Genomic DNA, 18,712 nt, shown 5'->3' on the forward strand with positions numbered 1-18,712 from the left:
GGTTTTCGTCGAAGTATTTCATGTAGTTGTGTTCTCTGTGTGTTTTGTAGAACAGTTAAGAGACTGTAGAAGGTTTCTCGCAAAAGATTAACAATTAAGGCCACTCCCCGCATAAGGAATCAGCAGCAGCTAGTGACCCCTAAGTGATGGGACCTTATAAATAGCTTCAGTGAGGTTAAACAAACAAAGTAGATACAGTTTTCTGCTTCCAGCAGCTTAGAATTGACTTTCTCCTTTTGAGCCGGGCCAGAGCTATTATAAACTTTATTCTTCATCAAACACTTTTTTTCTCCTGGGTCTCCTTCTCCATCAGCTTCTCAGAAAGTTCAGTGGCAGGCTTTGTTGCAGTCCATGTCTTTCATGCCACGTTAGCAAGCCCCAGACTGGGACTTGGTCGAATATCAGTGCTTTTAGTCCTTTGCCAGATGGACATTGGCGTTCTGGTGCTCCCCTTTTTGGCAAGGTTCTCAGCTGAGACTCATTAATTGTTTTGTGTCCTAGCTGCCCAACGTATGCCAAGCCCTCTCAGAAACTCACTTGTGTTATGCATAGTGGTGTGGGAGTCTTTCTGGGTGACGGTTCTTAAATGTCATTTTTTCATATAAGTGTGTCTTTCATGTTTAACAGGATCTCGTTTAGCAGGATCTCTTCTGTTCTTTTTCTTAGCCTTAGCTCCTTAATTCCCGTGACATCTAGATCAGTACAGGGATATCCAGTTCAGGCTTTACCTGCAGCTAAACTGAACTGAGAAAGCCAGACTGGATTGATTCAGTTCAAGGAAAGATTACAGGAGTTTTCTCCTGCACAGTTAGGAGACAAGTGGGCATAGTTTTTTACAGTCAGTTTTAGGGGGAAATACTGCCCCAAGCAATAAACGTGAAGGTCTCTACATTCTACTGTTGCCTCCTATTCCTGTGGCCTTCATCTGTCAGCTCATGCACTTTGTGGGTGCCCATGTGTTTGACCATGATGCCCTTAGCTTTTGCCTGGCGTTCTATGAAGTTTTCTCTCTCTCCTAGTGCTAGACAGCTCTGAGGTTGTTTAACATGAGGCAGGTGCATTCAACCCAATATAACCAAGGTCCATTTTGCTGCATCCTGTGTTATTATCGAGCAAAAAGGTCACAGTAGCTAGAGGAATGAAATTGTGTTTGTAACAAATGACTGTATTTATAGGCACTTATCAGCAAGGTGTCTGAGCATGTCACGGATGAAGTACCATGAGAATGTAAGAATCTCTGCACACGAGATTAGCAGATTACTGTAATTATCCTTCCGACGTCCCTGTAAAGAAGGGATGTGCTTCTATTGTTATTTTGTGGGTAGGGTACTGAGACACCTGCGGTGTCCAATGTTACACAGATAGTCTGTACCAGAACAAGAAATGGAACTGGACTCTCCTAATTTCAATAATGAGGGTTGTACCAGCAAGAAATAACTTTCTGTCTTTTCACTCTATGCTGCTCTGGTGAAGTCCCATCCAGAGCAGAATAGTCTATTCCCAGCATGTCTATACCAATAAAATACAGAATTGATGGATAAGATTAGAGGGATAAAGAGATTTATAGTGGCAAATTAAACTATTTAATATGAATAACTTGGCTGAGGATGGCTAAGCAGTCATGATAACCATCTCTCCACGCATTTGAAACCTTTGAAGAAAAAAGCGCAATGAGTTATTGAGGAAATATTTTCAGGAGCTGCAGGAATTCTGAGTGGTGAGATCCCCCATGGCACCTATTTGAAGTCAAGAAAAGAATATACATTTCTTTGTGCAAAAGAGGGCTTAGGATGCATGGAATTTTTTTCCCCTAATGAAAACCATTAGGCAAAAGCAGCTTTTCTGTATGTTTCCCAGTACCAAGCACAGTGTCAGTGGAAGCACCCCTATCTTTTTTGCTGCTGTGCCCCGGATCTTACCAGGAAGACTAAATTTAATCTTCCAGGGAATAAAGAATGAATTTCAAAGTGATGGTCTAAAATGTTCTGATACGCCATCTGGCATTCTAGATAGCGGTTCAACAATGATTTTGTGTTTCGGGGAAGCTTTTATGGACAAATTTTAAAAAAATAGGAAAGTCTGACAAAAAAAAAGCAGAATGTTGCTCATTGTAAAACAAGGATCTGTACAGCCACATGTAAAAGTAGACAAGGGAAAAAACAAACCCAAAATGCAGGCAGTAGATGGAATCTGTTAATAATTCAATGGGAAGAGAAGGCGCCGACAAAGAGAAATTCAGTTCAGTTCAAGTGCAGAAAACATTCTGAACTAGCAGGACTAGACCGATGGAATAAGTCTCTTCTATTAATATGGGAGATAATTTCATGTAAATATATTGGGAGACCTTCTAGCAGAGCTGAGAGTCTTAGCAATACCACTTAGCTTTTTTGTAGCATAATTGTATTTAGACCAAGGTCTCCTGAAGGAAATGGCTGACTAAATTAGCGTTAACCAGGTTCCTGGGGGGCTCACTGCATTGTGGGTAGTCGATCTTGCCTCCAGAAAGGACACATTGACACTAGAGAAGCCAGCTGCTTACATAAGCGCACGCTGTTAATTGTTTTTCCCAAGTGGGGCAAATTTTATCGCCTGGGAAGGAGAAGATTTGAGAATCTAATCAGGCAAAGTATGGGATTTGGTTTTCTTCTTGTTTCCATCTCTCCTGCTTTTAGCTGAAGTCAGATTTGTGCATGTTGCTGCAGCTTCTTTTTATCACTGTGATTTTGGAAAGATGTCCCCTTTGTGGGAACATCTTTCCATATAGCATGTAAATAAAGCAATTGTTATAGTCCTCAGGAGGACTGGGGTCTGCAGCTGGGCTTGCCGAAGAGCTGTTTGTCTGAGAAGAGAAGCCAGTTAAGCCCAAGTTAGTGAGCTCATAAACGTACTAAGAAAGTTGGAGCGCAATGCTGTGAGGATTGTCTAGAAAGGGAGCAGAGTCACTTACTGGAAGCTGGGAGTTCAAACGCCTTTGTTATAGCTGCAAAGGCTAGAGGAAGTTCTTTGTCCCTGTTGTGCTGGTGTCTGTTATTGAAAACATAGTTGTCCGTGATATGTAATGGGCCAGATGCTTGCTGATATAAAGCAGCATACCTCATTAGCATGAGCTGAGGATCTGGGCCAATGTGCTTACAATACTACTCAAAAGTTAGCCACTGCTTGGACACGTGTTTTATCTAGGACAGCCAGAGAGACACCTGCAACATTTGGTATATTTTCCTTTGCTTGCTTTTAACTCCTGGAAAGAGGAAACAACATTCTTTCTGGTCTTACAAAAATGCGTTATGATCTTGTCTCCCAAGTATTTTAAAACATGAATAGTTCCAGCACTGGTCTGAATATACTATCAGTAATTCAGAGTATTGAGTCCCTTGTAGCCCCTGTGCTACAAGAAGGTTTTAGCCCTCAAACAGCAGTCTGTAGTGATTCCTTGCCCTTCACAAAATGTACTGCCATTTGATACGAAGCTGGGAGGGGACGGTAACAGCTTCAGACACTTCCTCCCTTCTCTCTAAAGGATAGAAAAGGAAATATGGGAGGGTGTGGCAGAATCTAGGAGGAGAAGGTCTGGCTGCTACTCTTAGCTCAGACATGTGATTAGACATAATTACTTTGTGCAAAATTATAGTATGATTAGTGACCTATTGACTTCAATGGAATTATTCCAAGGATCACATTGTGATCCTTTGAGTTATACTTTGCCAACCAGTTAGATAGTAGCGTGGGTATTAATTTAGTTTGCTGGAAGATACTTTTAAATTTGTTATGTATGGGAAGTTGGTTTGGAGCCTTCAGTGGGAGAAGCAGTAGAAGTATGAAGAATGTTATTAATTCTAGGCTGGGTCCTAGTCTTTTCCTACATGATTACTATCAAGTCAGTAATGATATATTAGAGGAAACTCAGTGAAAGAAAAAATCAGTTCCGTTATCTCATTTTTCCTTGGTCTGATCCAAAATAGTATATGAAGCAAGTCACATTTTAGGTTGCCTACGTATTCTGTTAAAGCTTCAAGAATTTTTGGTAACTGTAGAGTTCTCCATTTGTATCAGTAGGAGTTTTGTTTAAGGCTCCTTGACAAGTGAACTGTTTTCTGTACTGTGGAATAAACAGCGAACGTAACCCTTATTTAACACAAATTATACTTAATCTCTTTGCATTACACGTTATCAGATTTTTAGATGAACTCTAGGAAAATGACTTGATCTTTCCCTGATGATCCATGTTTATAAAATGAGCTTTACAAAACAGCACAGGTTTGATCCTTTGCCTCAGTGAGCCAGTACAGTGACATTTTGCACTTCAGGTGGTGATTTATTCTAGCTGAGTTTCTGGTCCTCCACGTGTAGAAACACTGGCTTTCAATCTCTGCTCTCCACCTGGGCAGTAGTTGCAAAAATCACTCACCAGGTCATGTTAGCACACTGACACCACAATTTGCTGTTATCCACAGAAAAACAGTAACAGTCAGCCAAAAATTGAGCTCAGACACTCTCACAGACATGTGATGCTTTGTCTTTGTAGGAATCTCCTAAGGTAGCATCGTGGTAATGACTTAGCAGTCTGGAAACAGACTTTGGAATAAGAACCCAGAGAATCTGTCTTTGTCCCTGCTGAAGATTTTCTGACTGACCTTGGACAACTGAAAACCATGCTGTGCTGTATTTTCTTTTTCTGTAAAATAGCTATCTTGCAGTATTAATCAATGTTTGTAAAGATCCTTGAGATCCTTAGATAAAAGAGCATGTTACAGAGCGCAGAGTAATTGGAATAGATGTAGCCTATAAAACAGTGAAAATAAGCAAACCTGGAAAGAAAAAGAAGGAAAATAAAAGCCTGTTCTGTTGGTGTGCTCAGTTCCTCAAGCATTTTGTAGGGAAGCTATTTGAATCCAGCAAATTATCTGTCATGTTTTTTCCAAGTGGTAGCTTACTGGTCTTTGTGAAATCTGGAAGAAATGAGCCGTCAAGCCCGTTGTGCCTCTGCTCTCCAGAGGGCTTTTGTGTCATAAATACGTTCAAGTGATATTTGGTCTGTTTCTGTTCTCTTTTATTCTAAAATATATTTTGCCCTTAATTAGCGCAAACTGTGAAGACGCTGTGAAATTTAGTGGGTACAGCCAATTCCAATGTGATATCATGAACCCTACAAGAAGTTAATAAAGTATGTCCTGCAACAGTTACTTATTTCAAGAGTAGAATAAAGGTAAAACACAATTCCTGTGTCAAATGTTCTTGCACAACTCTTGTGGAAGTCCTCGAGAACAGCAGCCCACCATTAAGAAGCGTAGCATGGCTCCACGCATGTCAGTACATGACAGTGTGGACTTTCTAGTCCACAGGGGTTCCCAGCTGTGGAAGTGGAGGTACATCCCTCATTTGCCAAAAAACTTACTATTTCCTGTTCTTTCCCTCCTTCTTCATGCAGACACGCATGTGTGATTCGAGGCCAGGTGATGACAGCAGATGGGACACCTCTAGTTGGAGTGAACATCAGCTTTGTCAACAATCCTCTTTTTGGATACACAATCAGCAGACAAGATGGCAGGTACGATACCTTTATAGAATTCACAGTACTCAAGCAGTGATTGCTGCACTATTCATATCAGCACTGAAGAGAGGCTTCTTCCAGGGATACATTCATTGCTGAAGCATTTTAAAGATGCCATGTATCATTATTGCTGTTGGTTTTTCGTTCTTATTTTTGTTTTCTTTATTGTGATTAACTTTCTAATATTGCCTAGAACCTTTAGGCAAAAATTGTGCAAGCCGTTGCACATGCATGTAAAGAAAAGATGTCTCCTGCTCCCAACAGCTCTATTCTTGCTAATTCATACTGAAATGATTAGGAAGAAGTCATTAAGATTATGGTTGTATTAGAGGCAAGTGCTTAAAATCTGAGCAATCACACTTAGCCAAAACAAAAGCATTGTAAATTGGGAAAGTCTTTCATCTTATCTTTTGTCTGTCAGTGCTAATTGGCTCCCTTTCTTTTAAGAACAAAAATGAAACATAAGGAGTTCCAGCTGCACATGCTCTATGCAATGACTATTAACCGCTAGCACTTGGGAGAGGATTTATGGATTATAGCACCTCTCCAATCCAGCGCTTTCATTAAAGGTTTGACTTGGCCAGAGAAGCTGATAGAGTTATAATGAGAGAGAACATGTGCTAGCAACATGTGCTTAATGCGCCTTGTTCATGCTCATGGGGTTTTGGCACCTACAGTAATACTGATGGTAACTAAGAGACATTTTGAGTGATGCTCCACCTCTTGGAGGACATGGCAATAAAATCTGGACAGCGGACATTAGAAACAAAACTACCCTCTTTTGGGGAAGGCAGAGCTTTAGTGAGGCAGAGCTTAGCTGTATGGATGCAAGTTATATGTAGCACTTGCTGTCGGGGCCAGAAGACAGGCCCTGGCTGCGTTAGAACGGGCGTAGCCTTAGAAGACTGCACTGGTGCAACGAATGATGCTAACGGAGATAGAGTTTGTACAGACTCCATGCGTCCACCCCGCATGCGTGTCAAGTGCAGTATATGCAGTGCCACAAGACAGACCTACCTCGGACTACTCCGTGCCTCGAGGAAGAGCAAAAGGCAAAAGATTTCAGTCCCTGGTCTCACTACTATCCCAGCTCTGGACCTTTGCAATATTTGCGTAACTGTTTCTTTCTAGTTGAGAACACTGGTGGTGAAAGGGAACTCCTGCCTGCTATAAGCCACCTAGTGCTGGTGTATAGGGCAGTTAAAGTGAGGAATCTTCCTTTCACACCCTGTCCTTCCCCAACCTCCACCTGAGCAGGGGACCCAGGGCAAAAAAAAAAAAAAAAAAAAATGCAGCTGGAGCAAGAATGTGCTCCACCAGTCTTCAGTGAACTATTGATCCCTCAGGGACTTACGCTGGCCCTTGTAAGTTAAATTATTTGTGAGAACCTCAGGGCTCCAGTTTGCTGACTTGGCCCCCGATGGATGCTTATTTCCAAGTGATAAAGCCGACAGTGATCCGCTGTGCCTGACAACGGAATCTATCACGGGGCTGATCCTGGGGCTGGGATTTGTCTCGGCAACCGCTGGTGTTCAATCTAATTCCAGACTGAGTGGTGTCAGCTCTTCTAATATCATTTTCTCCAGCTTCCCCTCAAAGCATTCTGTTTCTACAAAGACTTTGTGCGGGTCTGGTGCACGACTGATAATCAACAACTTGTCCAATTGAAGCACTGAGTTTCTTGAATCATAAAAATATCTAGCCTTCCAAAATTATCTAAGGTCTACATCAGATATTTTCTCAAATGAATGGGCACAACAGTACATCTGTGTACTCTAGAGGTAATAAATGGACAAGTGAAAGCACTTCTCTTAAAGAACACCAGAATCCAGAGAACTTCCTCATTGATGAGGTCTTCTGAAAACTACCTTTAAATCTTTAAGAGTGCTCAGACTAAATTATCAGCGCAGAAAAATGATGTTAGACATCCCTAATTTCTAATCCCAGTCTTTCTGCAGATTCAGCAAGTAGCATTAAGTGTATCTCTTTACCCTCCTAGGCCAGCAACTAGCCTGTGAAAAGGAGATAACATTTACTTGCCTTCCTCCCTAGTTGTTATAGCGTTTATTAAATACTATTTGTAAAACACTTAACAATCATATAAAGAATTATTGCTACTGCAATTGCTATTATTTATTTTGATGGTTTTCAGTAATTTTCTGAATAGGAGGTGACTCTCTCTTCTAATAGTATTTTCCACAGTGCAGTTTTCATGTGATTGAGTCATTGTATTTTAAGAAGTTCCCAGTCTTGAGGAGGAAGTAGTTTCTCCCAAGATACCATAACAAACTGTATACCTTTGCAATCCATAGCAGTGCACAGCCATATGGGGTCATCTGGACCATCTTCAGTATTCTTCTGGTTTGGAGTAAACTGGGAGGATGCATGCAAGCAGTTACCTAGTTCCAGAGGTTATGAGATAAATGCCTAAAATTCACCGGCTTTATTATTTGTCATAGTCACCATGGGAATATCTATGCTAGAAAGCATGCACTGAGTTGCCTTAAATTGGTTTAGCAAATCGGTTTACTGATAGCAGACAATAACAGCATTCTTAAAGTAAAGGGGTTTAAAGAGGGAATTCCATCAATTGAACTAAATTGATTCTTAAGCTGATTTAGTTGCTTCAGTAAACTTTTTTTGTCGTGACAAAGTTCCAAAATGAGTATCAGAAGTGAAATTTCAGTTTTAAAATTAGAGTGAAATGACTTTTTTTTTTATCCCTGTAAGCAGGCTTATGTTGTTCCAGGTCTTTGTAAGTAGGTTTTACTCTTACCACAGTAGTCAGGTACCGCCTCTAATAATGAAAGTCTGTTCCTGTTTAAATCACATTACTTCAGTCTGTTCATTAAATCACCCCGGCTCCTCCTAACGAGACTCTTTGATGGCTTCAAGGCTTACAAATGTTTTCAGACTAATTATTGTGACATAGGCTTTTTTCCGATAACTAGGCATGAAGATAAAATGACAGATTTCAAACCACTCTATTGTGTGCATGATTCCTCTCTAAAGCAAAGTTAATAGATGGATCAAAGTATCAGTACTGGATTATAAACCACATTTTAGAATAAAGCTTTACCTTTGATCAAATTGCAAGTTGATAGTGGCTGTAATTCATCAGCATCCCATGGTTGTGAGTGTGGTGTTAACAGAATAACAAGAAAGCATCCAGACATTTTCAGTATCGTGTAGCCACTCTCACATCCGGCAACATAGGCATCAGTCCCCTCGGAGAGATCAAATGCATGGCCCTTTCAGAGTAAAGAGATGAGAAAGGGTTGCACTTCCTCTGCTTTTTTTGAGCCTGCTTTGTGGATAAATAGCGAATTTCAGCCTTTGGCCTGTGTCTCCAGAGTGTTTTGAGAAAAATAGAACAATATGACTGCACAACAAGTGTGATTTTTTCAGAGTGATAAAAAAGACATCAGAGATCAGCAGCATAACCAGAAATAAAATTATCTCATTCCTTCAATCCCAAAGCAGTTCTGCTCCTGTTAAATTTAATTTCACTAAGGGAAGTTGGGAGGAGGGTGTTTTCTGTTTGGGATTTTCTGTTTGGTTTGGTTTTTAGCTTTTGTTCAGTTCATCAAGGTAACTTCAAAGCTGCACTCCGTAGCTCTAGGAAAAACAGCTTCATGAGCAGCAGTGCCTGCAGAAAACTGCAGCAAATCTCTGCGTTTTCACAGCTGCTTGAGTCTGACACGGAGGGAGCGCTCTCCCTTCTGTGTCCTGGTTCACTGGCGCAGGAGGGGCAAGGCTCATCCCCCCAACGGTTACCATCCCTGACCAAAGCTCACTGAAGTCAGCGAAAGCAATAGCTGCTCATGAAGGAGTGAGAAGGAGGTGTTTCCAACTAAAAAAAACTCCTTTTCACTTGCCTAAAAATTTGCTGACCGATGTTTCTTTCCTCCCTTTGCCCCTTTTAGTGCCCAGATGCACGCAGAGCAAGTTTCTCCCTTCTAGCTGAAGGGCTTGCCAAATGCTAATTGACTGTTAAAAATGTTCTCATCGAAGTACAAATGCGGCGCGACTTAGCTGGCAAGAGCTAGCAGGTTATTCGTCAAGCTCTTGTAAGCCAAGTTACATAGGTCTGGGAAGCTGATGCCCCCACTTCAGTGGTAGAATAAACATGTCTTTAGCTTTTTAAAATGCTTTCCATTCCCTCCCATGGACTCAGTTTACTGAGTTCTTTCCTGAGTAACTCTCTTTTCATAATTATATTTGCTAAATGGCACCTAAGTCTACTGGCCAAAAAAAAGAAAGGTTCCTCAATGGTTACTTGCCAAAGATTTTTTCTGAAGTAGCTTGTACCCTTCTGTGCACATCTGTGATTTTTGCAGCAGATCTAAAGTCCTCATTAGTAATTAAAAATGATTCTTTGTGATCTTTTTGGGCATCTTTTTTGTCATGTAATTATGAGGTGCACGAAATCTGGCTTTGGGCTGTCAGAGTGCTTTCAGATGCTGGTTCTTAAGCACAGAATGGTGCTTAAGGACACAGCTCTAAGTGCACGAGCAGCTCCACCGAAGTCAGTGAGCCTGTTCACATGCTTAAAATTCGGCGTGAGACTGCCATACATCAGAGCCAAACACCCAAAGTGAGAAGCAAGGATGAGGAACCAGCTTTCTTCGCCCGAAACATGCATCTGGCTTTGCAAACAAATGGATATTAACGACAAACAAGCAGAAAACAGTAGTCTTCAAATACTGCTGAAATCTCTTCCTTTATCAGTTACTCCTCTTTTTTTGTTTCTATGCATAAAAAATATATTCTCTGGTACTTTATAAAATCTCCATCTCTGACAAGATGTGCATTTTAAACATGAAAGTAAGAAAGAAAAAACAAAAAACTCTATCCCAACATCTTAACATCAAGAGGAAGAATCGTTTCTTTATGGAGGCAACCAGCCTTTCAGACATCTCTGGAGGGCTGTCTATTAACCCAATACAATATTATCTAATAGTAATGCACGCAGAAAAGTTGCTTGGCTGGAGGTAGCGTAGAACAATGTTGCAGACTATCATTAGACCGCAGGCAGTGAGTTATCTGCCCATCTCTAAATGATAAAGAATCAAAAACGAATATATGCTGAGCGCTGTGGTACGCGGACTGCCTTTACGTTCTTTATTTCTTCCACAGGCCCGGTACACTACGTTCAGCCCGTGACCGGGCTCCACATGTTCCCTCGGGTTGCATTAGGTACGAGTCAGGTTAGCAGTGGAGGCCAAGATAATTTATATGCTGATATGTCAGAGAAACTGCTTTCCAAATAATAGTTTATTTCATCATGTGAATTGATCCAATCTGTAGCTGTGTTTGGATGCTGAATACTGCATTAAAAAAGGGAAAATGAGCACGTATGGTCAAATAACATCAGCAAAGCAGTAACAAACATAAACATTTGTCTCAAAAAAAAAAAAAAGTATGGGTCTGTTTATAGTGTGCAGGCGACTACACGCAGGGAAGGAGAGGTTCTGCTGCTGCCCTTGCCACTTGCTCTTACCCGGCTCACTCGTGCTCCTTTAAATCTTAGGTTCTGTGTTTGTTAAACGCAGGTGATGATATTTCCGTGGCTTACAAGGCCTTGCAGTGAGTTTTCTGGGGTGCTCGCTAGGGAATTGTTACAAGCACGTGTGCTGTCGTGTGTATTAATATTGTATTCCCTCTGTTAAAACAGCTTTGATCTCGTTACCATTGGTGGGATCTCCATCATCCTGCACTTTGAGCGGGCTCCCTTCATCACCCAGGAGCACACACTGTGGCTGCCGTGGGATCGCTTCTTTGTAATGGAAACAATAGTCATGCGACACGAAGAGAACGAGATCCCAAGCTGTGATCTCAGTAACTTTGCCCGGCCCAACCCCGTGGTCTCTCCGTCTCCCCTGACATCTTTTGCCAGTTCCTGTTCAGAGAAAGGTCCTATCGTTCCTGAAATCCAGGTATGAACCTTCTGACCCAAGGAATATAATCTCGCTCCTCTCTCTGCTGTTTTTGCCTGCTTTGAGCAACACGAACACAACTATGCCTCTGCGTCCTTCCTGTTCCCCTGCCTGGCTAAAAAGAAGTGTTCTCAATCTTTTATCCCATTTGTCAGCCGTTTGCCAGGAGCACTCACTCACATACGCACACTTAGCCAGAAGGTTTGTTTTCCCCTGTCCCTGAGAGATGGAGGCAAAGCACTTGTGGCTGACACTGAAAACCTGCATTGGCTCTGCTTTGCTTTCACCTCACATCTGCAGGAGGAGGTGAGCCGGGGCTGCGGCGTAACCTGTAACAGGCCTTCAGGCAGCACTTTGGCATTCAATATACTCTAATGCCCAGTGCGAGGCTTATGAACTTGGTAAGCTGTAATACCTTTCCGCTGCTCAGGGGCAAATTTCACCCGCTGGGCATTAGCAGTGGACCTCAATGATGGAGTATTGGATGTGAACTTTCTCAGGATTTGAGGACCTACCCCTGTTTCTGCAAAGATGCTGAGGCGTGCAAATGGCCAGAGTGTAGAGCACCTAGCTTTTGTTGCATTTGATAATATATGCGATGATAGATAAGCAGAGTGGGAGGGTTACTTTAATTTCTCATCCCCATTTTCTTTTTTAAGGGAAACGCGAATCAGATAAAGTAGTTTAGCAACCTGCTGTGAGTTCAGCGTATTCTATTGAGCAGAAAGTTGTGTTTTAAATTGAAAGGACCGAACAACTGAATTATCCATTTTCCTTAAAAATCCTGCCTTTGTTGAGTATATCAGTGTAGCAGAATGCTAGCTTTTCCTCTTTGGGCATGTTATTTCCAGGGTTTTAGATGCCAGCGTTCAGAATATCCTGGGAATTGCTTTTAGTAACTAATAATAGCCTGCCAAGGTAGAAATAATAACAAGTGTACTGACTGATTATCTGCTTCCTGCTTGACTCCATTGAAGTTGCAGTGGCGGTAACGAGCAGAGAAGTCACTTCATAGCTTCTGATTGTAATACACAAGGTACCCAGCAACAAATGAACCTTGTGGTCTCCTTACCTTTCCCACTGGATCAAATCCTGTGATCCTTTCTCAGAGTAATTTCCATTTATAGTCACAGGATTTGTCCCAGCTTAATCACTAAATATGCCCCGTGTTTTGTAATATCCATGAAACTGGAAAATCTTGGTTCAGTTTTCACATGTCTTTTTCCTAATCTAACAAACACTATGAAAGGTAATGTTCAGTGCTGCCTGGGAAAGAAGCAAATGTCTGATACACTGAAACTATAATCATAACCTCACCGATTATTTGGTAGGATCCCTGTTAGATGGTGTGAAGTATATCTATTGAGCTAAAACATTCTAAAACTCCTCTTCAAGAGGAGTGTCTCTATTGACTGTGAAAGCACCTAGGGTGTAACTTGTAAGCAACAGTTCAATACAGTTTCCTTACTCTAGATGTCTAGTTTCATTTGAAATGCCCAGCAGTTTCCTTCTTGGTCTCCAATTGCCGATCCAGAATTATTTCCCTATCAATGCGCTGTATTATATCTGCCAGCCCCTTGTGAATGTCACAGATAACCTGGGCATCCCAGATGACGGTAGACATCTATAGTTACGGAATTTAATCGAGCTCTAGGTAGGATTCATTTTGAGATTAAGACAACTAAATCAGATGTCTACCTGCAGTCGTCTGGATGTGTGCTAGATGTCTGAGCTCCCATCAAAGCTAGCAGAAGTCTAATTGATACAGTCAGCAGAGCCTACAGATCAGTTAAGGTGACCAGGGCATCTAGGTCCCATTGACAGTATCAGTTAATCTCTATGACTGTAATTGATGCTTAGATGCCTACCTCATGTGCACGCACTTACATGTAGACATCTGAATTTAGATACCTTAAACTGGAACTGAATCCCACTCCTAAGTTTACGTGTCAAGGCTTTCCTTTTAAGAGTCTATCTCTTTCCATTGACCAAGAAGACACCTAAGAGAGTAGCTTAGACAGGACCCCGAACTTTTAGGCTCCCAATGTTTAGTTAAGATGCATCCCATACAATACGATGAGCACTACTTTTCCCGAGTGCCATATGGCTGAGCGATAGCCTATTAAACTGTATTTAACAGAGCTTGTGGTGCAGGAGTATAGGAGAGAATGTGTTATTATGGCAGAAGCTTGACTGGACTTCATTTCATAAATAGACTACTTTTCATTCTCATACTGCATAGAATATGATATAAAATAACCTGGCTGTCATTTTCTGCCACTGCATTCTAGAATATGCAGTTGCCAGTAGAGCAATGTTAAATATAATAGATGTGAACACATAGCTGGGAGCAGTCAGTAGGCTGGACGGCAAGGCTGGCACAGGGATTTTGACAAGCTAAAGGAGTGGGCTGATAAGGAGCCTCATGAGACAAATGCAAAGTCCTGCACCTGAGTGCATTCAAAAGAGTCAACGTTCATTCAAAGTAATAGATTTCCAGGGTTTGATTCAGGTGCCTAAACGCAGATTTGGCGCCATCCGAGATGCCCTGAAGTGTCCCCTCAGATCTCCAGCTGTAGCTCTAGAAAGGTACAGGTCTCAAGGTCTGTGTGAGATCTGTTATACACATGCAGAGGTCTTGGAAACCACAGAGCATCTCAGAGGCACTAGGTGCCTGTCTTAAGGCACCTGAATCAAGCCCTCAATTCCTTTCTTTCTCAAGATTCTTTTTGAGCGTCATATTAAAAAAAAGAGAGAGAGAGAGAGAGAGAGACTGATTATTCCTTGCCTTGCTGTGGTAGGTGTGTGCTGGCAAAGGGAAGAGTAGCTATGAGAGAAAGGGGTGAACACTGTACACAGAAACTAGATTTCTCATGTTATCACATGAGTGGAAGACTGGAAGCATTTGCTGCTAGCACGAGCACACAGAGCAATACCCAGGATTGAAGAGAACAAGGTAGCGGTAATTGCTAAATTGTGAAAAAACGTAGTAAGCTGAAGAACAAGCTCCTCTGTCTGATCTGTCTAGTGGCTGGGCTACTTTTAAAGAGTGTAGATTTTATTGGTCACACTGTGATAAACTCTAAGAGCCCTAGTCTTTCACAAGGACCCTGGACACAGCGTATGAATTTATCTGGGCTAAGTCGTAATTATCAAATAGAAGTAAAGGCACATTTCAGCTGTCATTACTCTTGGTGTATACAGAATATCAAAGCTTACTTTTCCCTCTTCTCCCGTCAATGTCCTATTGGATTATACTTCCCCCATCAATGCCCTATTTTGTTGCTAGCTCAGTACCGCTTACAAACTACAAATGCATTTTGGTTTATCTGAATTACCATTTGAACCAGCTCTTCAAGCGGGTGCCTTTAAACACAATCCCTCGTGCTGCTCAGTGTCTTGGTGCTGCTGTGCTGACCCTTTCTCTGAAATGGTAGACAGCAGAGACAGATCATGACAAAGAGAAATAATTATTTCTGACAGGGATTTGAACCAGACATTGCAAATAGGACCTCAGTGACAATTATTTCTGCCTCGCTTTTTCCTAAAGGGTTACATATGAAGACAGATTTGATATAAGGGACCACCTTTTCTGCAACTTGGCTCAGCTGGTCTCTAGCTGAGCCTGGTCCCAGCCCAGCTTGTTGCTAAGCTCATAAAATATATTTTAAAATTCCTAAGTTTTCCCAGTTCTGTCATTTTTCAGCCTCCTAAGCACTGAGATATGTAAATTTGAAAAGGCTGCATTAGAAAAAAGTAAATATTTATGAGCACAGTGGAACAGGGCTTTAACTTCTGGGTACGTCCGTTTGTCAAGTGCTGCAAAGCTCAGAGGTTGTAAGTTATCGCTTGAAAAAGCGTTAGGCCTTGGATAATAGCTTAGGACAGTTCTTTTCAGGGGCTTGATTACAGAATTTGTTGTTATTTATAACACTAACCAGAAAACCTGCAAGAGGTGAGCAACTTGTCATGCCCAGGGAAGTTTAATGCTCCCACAGAGATGGTGCTGAGCATAGGACCCACAGTAATAGCTTGGAGTAAATCAGGACTGCTGAGATGCCTTCCTGACGGATTGCTCCTGATGGATGGATCACCTTTGTCAGATCTCTTGACCCCCCAACCTTCAAGCCTCCACACCCTTAATATTGCGAAGGCTAGTTATTGCTAGGGAAGTATTTTTCATAACTCATTTAGGATCCCGCACACCAAAGTATTTCAGAAGAGGCACAGGAAAGAGCAATGCTAGTTATGACCTTCTGACACATCCCATTAGCAGACCGAGTTTTCAGGCACCCTGCTATGCTTCTACCTTCATCTTTCAAACTTTACCAAACATTACCTGTTTGTGCTGAAAATACCCATGTTCAATGCTTTCCTGAGAATAAACTTTTCTGGAAAGCGACAACTACAATAGTTTTCTTTGCCCCCTGCAAGAGTAAAAAATTTGTGATGCTCTTTTTATCAGCATTTTGCATGGGAGTATCAGTATGGTCTCAGCAATGTATGTTGCATTGTCTTCCAGAAAATTTCCCTTCATTTCGCCGACTAAAAAAGGGAAATTCTAAAATCAGGTTATGTTTTAGGAGGTAAATTAGCTGCAAATCCCACCTCTACTGAGTCTTTTCTATTCTCAAAGCAGAACAGGGGCAGAACTGACACAGGAGGTGAGTGAGAGGAGAGAGGTGAGAGCAGGACTAGTGACGTGGGAGGATGGCAGGTTGTGGTCAGGGATGGAGAACGTCAGTGAAGACACGGGCCAAGTAAGGCTTGATATTTTACCAGAAAAACAATACAGGAGACAAAAGATTAACAGCCATAAAAACCTGCCAAGATAAAAGGTGGAGAGAAAATAGGAGCTGTACTGATGGGCTGGAATTGTCTCAGACACCATGCTTCTTTAACCGTGGGTCTGCGGAGTCCTTTCTGCAGTGAGTCCCATTGTAAACACTTAAACCTGGTACTTTACTCTCCTGTTCTCACATGTAACAGAGTCGGACAAAGAGGGGGACATTCCTCACCCTCCACAACTAATTCTATAAATTGCATATATGATTTCATAGCTGGTGCCTACTAAATGTGCTTTTTTAGACACGTCTGCCAGAGCTTTTATAAAGACGTAATTGTCTGATTAATTACAGCTTCACTGCCATTTCCTGTCTGCTCAGTGCTGATTTAACATCTCCTGGCTTGCTTTTCCACAGGCTCTACAGGAGGAGATTAACATTTCCGGTAGTAAAATAAAAGTGAGTTACCTGAGCAGTCGCACAGCTGGCTACAAATCAGTCCTGAGGATCAGCATGACCCACCCCACGATTCCGTTCAACCTCATGAAAGTCCATCTCATGGTGGCTGTCGAGGGACGCCTCTTCAGAAAGTGGTTTGCAGCTGCTCCAGACCTGTCCTATTATTTCATCTGGGATAAGACAGATGTCTACAGCCAGAAGGTGTATGGGCTCTCAGAAGCCTTTGGTAAGTGACCCCAGGGCCCGTATCTGTCTTCAAAAGCAGCAAAGTAGCAATGCATAAACCTTACCGTAGATCAGTGTGGCCCAACTGCTGACACATAATACGGACTGTGCTGGTTCACTCCTGTTACCTTGGGGAAGGTTGGGCACAGCTGTTGAGACAGCATGCATTGCCTAACAAACAGATGAATGCTTCTCCATTCTCTGGCTTATGGCCCAGCACATACATCCTGAGCTGCTACCATCATATTCATACAAAAGGAATGAGCTGGAGCTAGAGGCATTTTACTACCTCTCACCTATGCTAAGAGCTGTCAGCACTGCTTGGAAAGGCATCCTAGAACTGGGACCTAACCTCCACCTCTCCTTACATCTAGCCTTCAGAATGACCCTGATCTTATGCTTTCCCCTTTGTTGCCTTTTCAAGAACGCCATCCTAAACCAGGGCCTGATGCTCTCCTCTCTTGTATCTTGTTCATTTGTTTACACCTGCAAAAGAAGCTCATAAGCTGCAAGACAGCCATGCCCTCCGTACTCAGCATGCAACATCCACAGAATGTCCAACATCATCCACTCTGCAGGGGCAGAAGCTGAACTCCTTGCTGGGGCAGGAAGCTGTGCTGTCCTTATTTGTATGCTGAGACACAGTTCATTCGTTTTCTTGATGGTAACCCAGACGTCAAGTACTCCATCCTGTGGGACAAAGATGCTGGAGGGAAGGGGGTACTTTGAATTCATAGCAAATACAGCTGATGCTGCTTTGCAGTGGTTGTTTCCCATCCGATTAACAGCCAGAGGAATTTCACTCACAGAACTTCAATGGAGTTTAATCTGGATCTTTCAGTCCGCCAAGGCAATGATATCAGCAAGATGGGAGAGATCCCAAATGAGCAATTAGAGCTCCTGTTGACAGAAGAGTGGCTGCTGATGCTTCATGGCCTAACTGAAGATAGGTCCCTGTAGAGGAGCTGTGGGGTGTCTTCTTTCCTGAGAGGGAGAATAGGTACCTTACTGCCACTTAGGCACTAGGCTCAGCCTTGAGCAGGCTGACTGATAAAACCTGCCGAACCTTACGCAGTCTAGAGTCCAGATTGAGCAGCGTGTCCCAATAGCATAGAAAGATTATGTTTACACACACTTTAAGATGCTAGATTAGCAGTGGGTCATGGTATGCTCCCTCATGCAGTTCTACAGGCCTAGTGTACTCCAAGCAGTTTTGAGAGCATCGGCATTCAGACTTCCAGTGATTCCGTCGTCTAGCACAGTGGAAAATATCAGACCTTCACTTTCTAAATTGCATGTCCCTCTCATATTATCTCACCCTGCAAAGGGCTGTGCTTGATAAGAGATCCTGAGTTCGCTCCGTGCTCAGCACTTTTCAGGAGACACTGAGAAACTTGTAGGATCAGACCTTTATTTTTATCTTGCCAAAAAATGAGCTGTATAATTGCTTTTCATGTGTGCAGAACTTACAGTTCCTTCTGTTTCAGCTGCTAGTGCTGAAAAGATCAGATAGGGCAGAAGAAGAGCAGGGTCTTACTTCTTCTGAGAAAATCATAAAGGAGTCATTATTCTATCAAAAACATGATTCTCCTTCTACCGACATCATTTTACTCTTAAGTAACTCCAATCTGTTCAGCAGAGTTAGTCCTGATTGATGTCAGACATCATGGAAAGCCAAACTACATTTTACTGTTTGGCCTTTTGACATTAGTACTTGCCGCAGTTCAACTCTCATCTAGGACTCTTGTCTCCGATGG

General features: G+C 42.2%; 1 protein-coding gene across 2 annotated transcripts in view; it reads left to right on the forward strand.

Annotated features, from left to right (window-relative positions):
* Window positions 1-18,712, forward strand: part of TENM4 (teneurin transmembrane protein 4) — a 394,575-nt gene that overhangs the window by 305,774 nt on the left and 70,089 nt on the right. For both annotated transcript variants that reach the window (XM_068930642.1, XM_068930643.1), the window contains 3 exons: window positions 5,426-5,545; window positions 11,226-11,487; window positions 16,689-16,956. In XM_068930642.1, the coding sequence (XP_068786743.1) occupies window positions 5,426-5,545; window positions 11,226-11,487; window positions 16,689-16,956 (650 nt within the window). The remainder of the gene's footprint in view (window positions 1-5,425; window positions 5,546-11,225; window positions 11,488-16,688; window positions 16,957-18,712) is intronic.

The sequence above is a fragment of the Struthio camelus genome, chromosome 1 (assembly GCF_040807025.1).
Source record: "Struthio camelus isolate bStrCam1 chromosome 1, bStrCam1.hap1, whole genome shotgun sequence".
NCBI classification, from domain to species: domain Eukaryota; kingdom Metazoa; phylum Chordata; class Aves; order Struthioniformes; family Struthionidae; genus Struthio; species Struthio camelus.